This window comes from Coregonus clupeaformis, chromosome 15, assembly GCF_020615455.1.
Source record: "Coregonus clupeaformis isolate EN_2021a chromosome 15, ASM2061545v1, whole genome shotgun sequence".
Classification (NCBI taxonomy): domain Eukaryota; kingdom Metazoa; phylum Chordata; class Actinopteri; order Salmoniformes; family Salmonidae; genus Coregonus; species Coregonus clupeaformis.
In genome coordinates this window covers 14217580-14230413 of record NC_059206.1, presented here as the reverse complement: position 1 = coordinate 14230413, position 12834 = coordinate 14217580, and the positions used below count along the sequence as shown (strand labels likewise).

Here is a 12834-nt window from a genome sequence, read left to right as displayed (position 1 = left end):
GTATTAGTGGGAATCTATTTACACAGAGAATTTATGGAAAGATACAACTTTGAGGTTTCAAGCAAGGAATATGAAACTGTTTTAAAAGCTATACCTAGTGGGATAAAATCTTTACTTCAGAATAATGCATATTTTGGAACATCTATTGTAAGCGATATCCAAGTGAATGGCATAGGTTTACTAGATAAGAAATTAAATAATACTTTTTTAAGGGATATTTTCTACAGGAACTCTATTCCTTCTGCTATATTTTATTGGGCTTCATCGTTTTATGTAAGCTGGCACCATGCTTGGCTCACTCCACACAAATTTATGGTGACCAATAAAGTAAAGGAGATCTTTAAGATTATCCATAGATTCTACCAGTGTAATAGCCTGATTTCTAAATATATACCTGATGTTACTAGTGAATGCAGTTTTTGTGAACTAGAAACTGAATCTATTGAGCACTTATTTTGAAATTGTTTACATAGTGAGGTGTTCTGGACTGATGTACAACTATATATTGGCAACAAAATGCATACAACCATTGAAATATCTAAGTTTGACATATTATTTTACTACACTGATTCCACAATTGAACGTCAGTATATCATACACAAATCAAAATGTATGAAGTAAAAGCCCCTTTTTTAACTTGTTTAATCAGATTTGGGAAACTATTTAGCATTATTAAAACGTATACAAAACAAAATGTCAAAATGTATTTGTTACATGTCTGTATTTGATTTGATATAATGTGGATTTGTGTTATTTTTTTATATTTATTTTTTTATTTCTTTGTGTAATCCATCTGGCTGTTCTGTTTGTTGTGTTTTACATGTTACTGTTAAATACATTTTTTTTTTTATTAATAAATATATGTATATGTGTGTGTGTGTGTGTGTGTATATATTTATATTATTATATATATGTGTGTGTGTGTGTGTGTGTGTGTGTGTGTGTGTATATATATATATATATGTGTGTGTGTGTGTGTGTGTGTGTGTATATATATATATATGTAGACAGCTAGACATCTTTGGGTATCAGAGAGGAAAAGGCAAGGCCTGGGTAGCTATGTCAATTACATTTTATACACGGACCTCCAGTAGCATTAGAACACTTTTTCATTAGCAGTAATCACAAAAAATAACATGCGATAGCATTGGCCACAATTTGATTATTGTAGGAATAAGATATAAATGTGTTATAGTAATAATATTGTTATACGTGCCCTTATAAGTTATTATATTCTGTATCTTCTATTGTGAGAGGCTGGCGACCTGTGACAGCACCAAACCATTATACAGCTACAATCATTTATTCAGTCTAGTGCCCAAGTCTACATGTGTGGATATTAATAGTTGTTTAATTCAATAAAAATACAAAATAAACCTCTCATTTGTGACAGTAATTTGAAAGTTGGATGCTCTTTTAGGATTTGAATGGCAGAACATCAGTGAACCCTAGGATTGACCTTTTTGAATGACCATGCATAGGAATAAAATAAAACAAATATTTGGTTATATGACATTAAAGGATCAATAAATCTATAAAGCACATTGCAATGAAATATGTTCTGTTTAATAGGCATATTCAAAGTTTCATAAAGGAGATATATGTGTGACTGGGCTGTAACAGAAAAATATATAATATAAAAAATGGTAAAAGACTGCAGCCACCCAAGTCAAAGCCTGTTCTCTCTGCGACCGCAAGTCTGGAACCAACAGGACCCTGAACAGCTTCTATCCCCAAGCCATAAGACTACTAAATAGTTAGTCCGGTTAACTATTTAACTATCTTCATTTACGCTTTTTGCACTAACTCTTTTGACTCATCACATAAGCTGCTGTTACGGTGTACTATCTACCCTGTTGCCAAGTGACTTTATCCCTACCTATATGTACATATCAACTTCAGTTACCTCGTACCCCTGCACATCGACTCAGTACTGGTACCCCGTGTATATAGCAAAGTTATCGTTACTCATTGTGTATTTATTGCGCGTGTTATTATTTTTTATATTATTTATTTTTTCTCTCTCTCTGCATTGTTGGAAAGCCCCGTAAGTAAGCATTTAACTGTTAGTCAACACCTGTTGTTTACGAAGCATGTGACAAATACAATTTGATTTTATACAATATAGCATTGTCATCAAAGTATTGGGTGTGGCTGCAGACATCTTGCAGTGACGTATCGCTCAGTGTGCTTCCATTGGTTTTGTCTGAACAGCGAGAAGAAGCAGGATAGAGTTGCATGGGTGTCGCAGTTCAATAGCCAACTTCATAGTCAACCAGCACGAACATCATGGCAGCCATGGTACAGGAAATAAAAGAAAGATTCGACAAGTTTCTTCATGAAAAGAATCTTATGACCGATACATTGGCAAAGATCGAAGCTAAAACTGGAGTAAACAGGGCCTATATCGCAATTGGTAAGTATTTTGCTGTTATGAGATGGGGGGGAGCACAAGGGATATTTTTATTGAAAAGAAAATGAGGGTATGCTGTAAGAGTTCTGGTAACGCAGCCTGCATCGGTCGTGGCACAGTTTGTTCTCTTGACAAATTAAGTCAAGATTCTGATCAAATAGATTGGACGTTTTGATTGTTTATGTCAATAAAATACGTTTTATGAGTATACACCCATTTTATTTTTTACTAGATGATATTTAGACAATCACTTATATTAATGGATGACATATCTGTAGCCTATAGGCTAATAAACTGATATTATCTTGCAGCCGTCGTCGTCTTTCTCGCAATTTACCTGGTTATTGGGTATGGAGCCTCCCTACTGTGTAACCTCATCGGATTTGCTTATCCAGCCTACATATCGTAAGTTTTTTTCTTCTATTTAATGAGTCATTTAGGACAGCAATCAATGTGTGAATTGTTACTGCCCTGTTATCAGCAGAACAATTTTAATGAATTGCGTCATATCTGACCCGCCCTACCCCGTTCCTGTGCCTCACGCACAACATCACTATGCTATTTCAACATTGGCAACAGAAATCAAGGCCCAACGGGGAATCAATCACCCACCTTGCACGGAGAGAGCCTATTTGGTTTGTGAATAATTGTAAACAAATGGAGCTTGATGGGTGTTACCTATGTAGTTCTACAGTAGCCCATGTTGAGGAATAATGTCTGGGACCAATGTACATGTTTACCTTGCCGTTAGCTTGAGAGTCAGGATTCTCTGAATGGCACTGGTAAAATAGTCAGCAATGTGCCAGCATCTTCTTACTCCAAGTTGTTACGTAATAACTAAGGTCCAATTGTAGACAATTTTGTCTGTAGGTCGGGTGTGGATTTGATATCACCTTACCCCCCTCCGCGGAAATGTAATTAGCGCAATACAAAAATCTCCATATAAATCTGTCAATTTAAGCTAGAGATGTTTTTTTGCATTGTTGCACAATGTTACACTTCCGCATCTGCGGTGAAAGGTGAGACATCCTGCAAATCTGTCACAAAATCGCCTGTAGCGTCCGAACGGTTTGGGCTATAGGACAGACACTTCAGAACAAACTTCCTTTTTCATTTTATGGGGAACTATCTGTTGTTCCATGTAGTGAATCTGTTATTCAAAGCGTTTGTATGGGCTAATTGCAGTAGGGCCAAAAATAATTATTCATCAAATATTTTGTTATTATTCATTTTTGATACTTTAAGGGTTCTTTTAAAATTATAAATCAAATAGCAAAATGATCCTTGTATGACTTTCTTAAAACAATTCCACATAGCTTAGTAGAACCCCTCCCCCAGTTTACAGGTCTTAGACTGTTATGTGACTGACTGTACACTTTTGGTGTGGATGATCTAATCAAACTCATCTATGAATTATATCAAATCACTCCTCAGTGTGAGGAGATTATATTTCCTCCCAAACACACTTACCGTACAGCAGTCTATGGATCTGCAATGAGGACAATATTTTAGTTATTCGACATGTTGGCCGAAATGTGGGCAAAGCAGCCATGATTCTGTTGAGGCTACTGCTCTTGTTCAGTGTTGCAAGAGACTGAGCAGTGAGCACAGAGAGGAATATCCTGAGATACCCATGCTTAACCACAGAAACAAAACACAAGTGACTCATAGTCATTTCAGTTGGTCCCAACCACAGTTGCCTCTTGTGATTAACTCTGCGTGTCTGGACAAAGTTAAATTGAACTCTGACGTATAGCGTTATCCTCATGCAACAAGTTATTTGATTCAATTCATAACTTATTTAGATATGGATCAGTCTACAAACAGCAGCACATAGTGAAACAATGCGAATGCTGTTCAAATATTAAATGGAACACTCAGACTCTTTGGCATGCAAAACGTTGACACAAGACTTACAATTTGCTCTGCACTCCCACTCCTGAGTCAAAATATTACCATGGAAACCTAGTTGCCAGGCCTTATGGTATCTATTATGTTCTTCTTTCTTTAGCCTGTAACTTGACAGCCTGGCTATTCTTTCCCAAATATAAAATCAATACGAGTCCGTGTTTGTGTTATGAAATCTGCTAAGTGTGTTCATGTCATCTTGCATAATACTTTGCCATTATGCTTTTACGCATCCAATCGCTAAAATGGACTCGTCCATTAATTGCAGGATCAAAGCCATTGAGAGTGAAACCAAAGATGACGACACAAAATGGCTGACCTACTGGGTGGTGTACGGAGTGTTCAGCGTGGCGGAGTTCTTTGCCGACATCTTCCTGTCCTGGTTCCCATTTTACTACATGGGAAAGGTAATGCATACTGGTGTTTGTTTGTCCTTGACCTCAAGGTCCTGAAGTACAGCAGTTTCCTAATCTTTGATACTATTTGGTGAGATTAACATTGAGAGCATGATGTGCTGTGTACATAAACCATTCCCTCATTTGTCAAACAAACGGTCCTGCTATTGTGAAACCTTCTGCACACAGTTACCAACATCCAAACACACCCCATAATTAAATAATTGGCCAAAATATTTTCAGCCTCCAAAAGGTGTGAATTCTTAAAATAAATCACACTTACAGTGCCTTCAGAAAGTATTCACACCCCTTGACTTTTTCCACATTTTGTTGTTACAAAGTGGGTTTAAAATGGATATGTAATTTTTTGTCTACGATCTACACAAAATACTCTAATGTCAAAGTGGAAGAAAAATGCAAAAATGTGTAAAACAATTAATGAAAAATAAAACACTATCTTGTATTGCTGAGCGATTTAACCGAAATTTCGGTTATTTTTCGTTTTTTAAACAACTGATTTACTGATGTCTGTTCAATAATTAGAATTCCATTTTGTTCCTTTTTTTCTTCTCAGAGCTATATCAGATCAACAGGCCAATATTCTACATAGTTTAGCGCATAAAACGTGGTAATTAACTACAATGACCATAATCCATTGCTAAATCTACTTGTCCGGTCTGTTTCTTTTACACCTGCTACAGAAGAGACCGAAGAATGCGTGATTGTGAGCGGTATCAGGTATCTCTACCTGAAAATACATGATCTAAGTCAGGGGTGTCAAACTCATTTTAGCTCAGGGGCCACATGGAGGAAAATCTATTCCCAAGTGGGCCGGACCGGAAAAATCATGGTGTGTGTATATATATATATAACTTAAAAACAACAACTTCAGATTGTTTTCTTTGTTTTAATACGATCAACATACAACATAAAGCTGGAACCTGAGGACAGTGTGTCCAAAATAGTACAAGCACAACATCACTATTAATCATAAAACACGTCAAGTTTATTTGAAAATTCTAAAGAAAAAGAACACACAAACACACAATGCCTCAGTGATTAACAGAACTGTTTCACAGATCACAGAACTATATCAGGGTGTCATTTCTCAGTCAGAAATGTAGATAAAAATAATGAAATCCTGTTCCCCAAACAAGTGCAAGAACCACAGAGTCAAGAATAGGTTAAATATACAAATAAAATAAAATCAATTAAAAACAATAGCACATCAACATAAAAACATATAAACATAAAGCTGGAGCCTGAGGACAGTGTCCAAAAGCACAACATCACTATTAATCATAAAACACCTCAAGTTATTTGAAAGTTCTGAGGACAAAGAACACACAAACACACAATGCCTCAGTGATTCACAGAAGTATATCACAGAACTATATCAGGGTGTCATTTCTCAGGCAGAAATGTAGATAAAAATAATGAAATCCTGTTCCCCAAACAAGTGCAAGAACCACAGAGTCAAGAATAGGTTAAATATACAAATAAAATAAAAACAATAGCACATCAACAGAAAAACATATAAACATAAATCTGAAAGCATTGCTCAAACTCCCGTAACAGTCCCGTTATCTTATCTTTGAACCGCTTCATGTCTGCCACATGTTGGGTCGCGCACACATTTTTCAGACAGGGGAAGTGAGCGGCATCACCACCGGCAAGTTGCGTCTCCCACAATGACAGCTTCAACTTGAAAGAACGTATGCTGTCATAATACTGCGTGACAACTTTGTTGCGCCTTTGCAGCTGTTTGTTCAAGTTATTCAGGTGCTCTGTAACATCCACCATAAATGCAAGGTCCTGCATCCATTCTGCTGAATGAAATTCTAACACTGGTTTGCCCTTTTCTTCCATGAACTGTTCAATTTCTTCTCGTAAATCAAAGAAACGCCTCAGCACAGCACCTCGGCTTAACCATCTTACCTCAGTGTGGTATGGCAGGCCATAGATGTGGTCTTTCTCTCTGAGAAGGCTGTCAAACTGACAGTGATTCAGGCTTCTGGATCGGATGAAATTAACAGTTTGGATGACCACCTTCATGACGTTATCCATCTTTAATGACTTGCAACACAAAGCCTCCTGGTGCAAAATACAGTGAAAAGTCAAAAAATCACGTCCTCCATTTGCAGATTGCACTTTCTCTCTGAACTTTGTCACAACGCCTGCTTTTTTCCCGATCATTGAGGGCGCACCATCTGTAGCCAGGCTGACAGCGCGGGACCAGTCCACTCTGACCCTGTCCAGCGCGCCGCGACGAGTGCGGTAAAAATATCAGCTGCTGTCGTTGTATCTGTCATCGGCACCAACTCCACGAACTCCTCGGTGACGGTCAATGTGTCATCAACTCCGCGGATGAAAATGGCCAGTTGTGCAACATCTGTAATGTCCGTGCTTTCATCAATTGCAACCGAAAACGCAATAAATGACTTTACTTTTTGCTTCAACTGGCTGTCCAAATCCACTGAAAGATCGGAAATCCTGTCTGCAACTGTGTTTCTTGTCAGGCTGATATTTGCAAAAGCCTGCCGCTTTTCAGGGCACACAATCTCCGCTGCCTTCATCATGCATGTTTTTACAAATTCACCCTCACTAAATGGTTTTGAAGCCACTGCGATTTCATTAGCAATGAGGTAGCTAGCTTTCACTGCAGCGTCACTGATGTCTCGGCTGTGAGTAAACATAGACTGCTGTTTCTTCAGACCCGCCAACAGTTCATTCACCTTCTCTCATCTCCGCTGTCCTTGAAAGTTGTCATATTTGTCGGCATGAAGACTCACATAGTGGCGACGAAGGTTATATTCTTTCAGCACTGCAACATGCTCTGAACACACCAAACATACAGCTTTCCCATTCAATTCTGTGAATAAATAGGATGACAATTTTTCTTGGAACACTCTGCACTCTGCGTCCACTTTTCTCTTTTTTGACAGAGACATATTGGGGCAATGAGGGTGCCAAAGCACATAATGTTAAAAGTAGAAGCCGTAATAAATATCGCGGGCAAAACAAAGTAGCTCATTGGCTGCACGTGCTTGACCTACTTGCTCTGCCCGGGTATAAACAGTTTGCTTGCTTAACACAATTGCTATTGCGCCATCCAGTGGACGCAATTGGAACAGCAGTTTATTTTATTGAAAAATTGCAGCGCATTTTTATACTTTACAAAATTATTATTATTATTATTATTATTTTTTTTTTTTTATTCAAAATCATCTCGCGGGCCGGATTAAACCCGTTTGCGGGCCTGATCCGGCCCGCGGGCCGGACGTTTGACACCCCTGATCTAAGTGATTGATAGTTGGTGTTCAGCAGTAATGAAAGTGTGCCATATTTAGTTTGAAGAACTACAAAATAGTGATTTTGTCAGACAGTCTATAGAGATGAGATGATGACTTGGAATGAAATACAGTTGAAGTCGGAAGTTTACATACACTTAGGTTGGCGTCATTAAAACTTGTTTTTCAACCACTCCACAAATTTCTTGTTAACAAACTATAGTTTTGGCAAGTCGGTTAGGACATCTACTTTGTGCATGACACAAGTCATTTTTCCAACAATTGTTTACAGACAGATTATTTCACTTAGAATTCACTGTATCACAATTCAAGTGGGTCCGAAGTTTACATACACTAAATTGACTGTGCCTTTAAACAGCTTGGAAAATTCCAGAAAATGATGTCATGGCTTTAGAAGCTTCTGATAGGCTAATTGACATAATTTGAGTCAATTGAAGGTGTACCTGTGGATATATTTTAAGGCCTACCTTCAGACTCAGAGCCTCTTTGCTTGACATCATGGGAAAATCAAAAGAAATCAGCCAAGACCTCAGAAAAAGAATTGTAGGGTCTGGTTTATCCTTGGGAGCAATTTCCAAATGCCTGAAGGTACCACGTTCATCTGTACAAACAATAGTACGCAAGTATAAACACCATGGGACCACGCAGCCGTCATACCGCTCAGGAAGGAGACGCGTTCTGTCTCCTAGAGATGAACGTACTTTGGTGCGAAAAGTGCAAATCAATCCCAGAACAACAGAAAAGGACCCTGTGAAGATGCTGGAGGAAACGGGTACAAAAGTAACTATATCCACAGTAAAACAAGTCCTATATCGACATAACCTGAAAGGCCACTCAGCAAGGAGAAGCCACTGCTCCAAAACCGCCATAAAGCCAGACTACGGTTTGCAACTGCACATGGGGACAAAGATCGTACTTTTTGGAGAAATGTCCTCTGGTCTGATGAAACAAAAATAGAACTGTTTGGCCATAATGACCATTGTTATGTTTGGAGGAAAAAGGGGGTTGCTTGCAAGCCAAAGAACACCATCCCAACCGTGAAGCATAGGGGTGGCAGCATCATGCTGTGGGGGTGCTTTGCTGCAGGAGGGACTGGTGCACTTCACAAAATAGATGGCATCATGAGGAAGGAAAATGATGTGGATATATTGAAGCAACATCTCAAGACATCAGTCAGGAAGTTAAAGCTTGGTCGCAAATGGGTTTTCTAAATGGACAATGACCCCAAGCATATTTCCAAAGTTGTGGCAAAATGGCTTAAGGACAACAAAGTCAAGGTATTGGAGTGGCCATCACAAAGCCCTGACCTCAATCCTATAGAACATTTGTGGGCAGAACTGAAAAGGCGTGTGCGAGCAAGGAGGCCTACAAACCTGACTCAGTTACACCAGCTCTGTCAGGAGGAATGGGCCAAAATTCACCCAACTTATTGTGGGAAGCTTGTGGAAGGCTACCCGAAACCTTTGACCCAAGTTAAACAATTTAAAGGCAATGCTACCAAATACTAATTGAGTGTATGTAAACTTCTGACCCACTGGGAATGTGATGAAAGAAATAAAAGCTGAAATAAATCATTCTCTCTACTATTATTCTGACATTTCACATTCTTAAAATAAAGTGGTGATCCTAACTGACCTAAGACAGGGAATTTTTTACTGGGATTAAATGTCAGGAATTGTGAAAAACTGAGTTTAAATGTATTTGGCTAAGGTGTATGTAAACTTCCGACTTCAGCTGTAATAAAGTCAAGGGGCCTCCCGAGTGGCGCAGCGGTCTAAGGCACTGCATTGGGTTCCATCCCAGGCTGTGTCACGTGACCGGAGTCCCATATGGCGGCGCACCATTGGCCCGGCGTCGTCCGGGTTAGGGTCCGTTGGGGAGTTTCAGCGATGAGACAAGATCGTAATCATGAAAAAGGGGGTAAAAATTACAATTGTTTTTTTTTTAAGTCATCAAATAAAACATGTCATATACACAACTGAAATATTTTAATAAAGTAATGTGAATACATTTTTACATTTGAGTCATTTAGCAGATGCTCTTATCCAGAGCGGCTTACAGTTAATAAGTGCATACACATACTTTTTTTTAGAAGTATTATTCCCCCGTGGGAGTTGAACACACAACCCTGGCGTTGCAAACGCCATGCTCTATCAACTGAGCTACATCCCTGCCGGCCATTCCCTCCCCTACCCTGGACGACGCCGGGCCAATTGTGCGCCGCCCCATGGGTCTCCCGGTCGCGGCCGGCTACGACAGAGCCTGGAATCGAACCAGGATCTCTTGTGGCACAGCCTTAGACCACTGCGCCACTCGGGAGGTTAAATGATGGTTAATAAGTGATAAGCAGTAATGTGCAGTCACTACCATCATGGGACTTTTATTAATTGTTTTATTCTGTGTTACAGCATTCAACCCAAATAATCAAAATCTGTTAATTCTTTTATTTCAGCTTTTAATTTTTTATTCATTTGTAAACATTTCTACATAATTCCACTATGACGTTATGGGGTATTGTGTGTAGGCCAGTGACAATCTCAATTTAATCCATTTTTAATTCAGGCTGTAACAACAACAAAATGTGGAAAAAGTCCAGGGGTGTGAATACTTTCTGAAGGCACTGTAGATCATTGTTAAGGTATTAAGCATGTTAAATCAAAACATTATATTGACTAGATTCAATAACTTCATCTCCCTCCTTAATCTGTCCATCATGTGCTGGTATGAAGCAGATGGCCTTATTTCCTTCCCATCTCCATGGCAACTGAGCTCATGCCTGCCAGCTTGTGTAATTTCATAGAGCACTTACTCAGAGGCTTTTATTCTTGACGGTGTTTCCTGGAAGCATTGGGAGAGAACGTTCTGTTGTTTGTTTCCCTCAGTGTGCCTTCTTGGTGTGGTGCATGGCTCCAACTCCCTCTAATGGTTCCATACAAATATACACGCGGATCATCCGCCCCATCTTCCTCAAGCACGAGACCAAGATTGACAATATAGCAAAGGACCTCAAGGACAAGGCGGCAGAGGCTGCTGACAAGTTCAAAGATGAAGGTAGGAACACAGGCATCTGTTTCCTTTTTAAAACCGTCTCTGCCTTTGCCCTTTGGATCTTATCCTTTCCATTAAATGTGCAGCATCTGCTCTTTAAAAGTAGCTGACGGGTGATGCCTTTAGCTCTAAGAGGTTTGAGTAATGGGTTCAGACAGTTTATGGAAATGTAACGTGTTTTCTTAGTTGCATAATTGAGGAACGGTGAACCTGCTACATTTCACATTGACAGATTTAAATGGCCATTGTCGATATGTCCAATTTAGGTCAGCATCACATTAATTGGAATGCTCTGGTCTTGACCATTCATTTCTTTGTCAAATTGTCTGTGTGACTGCTTCTCTGACAGACAGACGGACACAGACGATGTTGAGGTAGGCCTCTTGATAGGAAGACAGTGTTGTTGAGGTAGGCTTCTTGATAGGAAGACAGTGTTGTTGAGGTAGGCTTCTTGATAGGAAGACAGTGTTGTTGAGGTAGGCCTCTTGATAGGAAGACAGTGTTGTTGAGGTAGGCCTCTTGATAGGAAGACAGTGTTGTTGAGGTAGGCCTCTTGATAGGAAGACAGTGTTGTTGAGGTAGGCCTCTTGATAGGAAGACAGTGTTGTTGAGGTAGGCCTCTTGATAGGAAGACAGTGTTGTTGAGGTAGGCCTCTTGATAGGAAGACAGTGTTGTTGAGGTAGGCCTCTTGATAGGAAGACAGTGTTGTTGAGGTAGGCCTCTTGATAGGAAGACAGTGTTGTTGAGGTAGGCTTCTTGATAGGAAGACAGTGTTGTTGAGGTAGGCCTCTTGATAGGAAGACAGTGTTGTTGAGGTAGGCCTCTTGATAGGAAGACAGTGTTGTTGAGGTAGGCCTCTTGATAGGAAGACAGTGTTGTTGAGGTAGGCCTCTTGATAGGAAGACAGTGTTGTTGAGGTAGGCTTCTTGATAGGAAGACAGTGTTGTTGAGGTAGGCTTCTTGATAGGAAGACAGTGTTGTTGAGGTAGGCCTCTTGATAGGAAGACAGTGTTGTTGAGGTAGGCTTCTTGATAGGAAGACAGTGTTGTTGAGGTAGGCCTCTTGATAGGAAGACAGTGTTGTTGAGGTAGGCTTCTTACATCTAAGTGTAATGTTTTTGCTCCACAGCGAAGAAAGCGACTGCGAACCTAATGTGGGAGGAGGGAATGAAGAAGGACTCCTAAGGCACCCCGAGGTCAAAGTTCAAAGTTCAACAGCATCGTCATCTCTGGAGTGGACTGTGTTACACAGCTCAATAAATGTTGCCTTGGATTTTTTTTATTGTTTATTATTTTATAAATTATCTGAAGGATAGTATCTTGGTCTTGCACACTTTGTTTGTAAAAAAAAAAAAAAAAAACTGCGATAGATTGTCATGTATCCAAAAGTGATGTAAATCCGTTTGAAACCTTTAACTTGTTTGCGTACCTTAAGGCTGTAATGAGCCAGTGATGATGTTTCCCCTCCTGCTACGCATTAAGTACCCAAATAAAAAAGAAACTTGCTGTTATTTCTCCATTGTTTCTTTCCCTCATTACTCAAATTAATGGTCTATGGTCTTTTTTACAATGCTATTTTTGGCAGAGAGTTTGCGGAGAGTACTAGACCAAAAGCTAACTTTGGCTGGATATACTGTTTTGAATTGCTTACCTGAACCTCCACTGTAAACTGGGGCCTGCTTATAGAAGAAAGATACTGATAGAAGATGGACTTTACTGTTCATACTTTCAATGGAAATGTATTGATTTGCTGTTACAA

General features: G+C 39.4%; 1 protein-coding gene across 1 annotated transcript; it reads left to right on the top strand.

Moving 5' to 3' along the window:
- Nucleotides 1-2191: 2191 nt before the first annotated feature.
- On the top strand, nt 2192-12586 carry reep5 (receptor accessory protein 5). Its single transcript, XM_041897395.2, has 5 exons — nt 2192-2416; nt 2725-2818; nt 4590-4728; nt 10910-11078; nt 12205-12586. The coding sequence occupies exons 1-5, from the start codon at nt 2290-2292 to the stop codon at nt 12258-12260; spliced, it is 585 nt and encodes a 194-aa protein (XP_041753329.1). The 5' UTR covers nt 2192-2289; the 3' UTR covers nt 12261-12586.
- Nucleotides 12587-12834: the final 248 nt, after the last annotated feature.

Coding starts and splice junctions, on each gene's coding strand:
- reep5 (XM_041897395.2), top strand. CDS start 2,290: ATGGCAGCCATGGTACAGGAAATAAAAGAAAGATTCGACAAGTTTCTT. Junction 4,729..10,909: donor CATTTTACTACATGGGAAAG/GTAATGCATACT, acceptor TGTTTCCCTCAG/TGTGCCTTCTTGGTGTGGTG. Junction 11,079..12,204: donor TGACAAGTTCAAAGATGAAG/GTAGGAACACAG, acceptor TTTGCTCCACAG/CGAAGAAAGCGACTGCGAAC.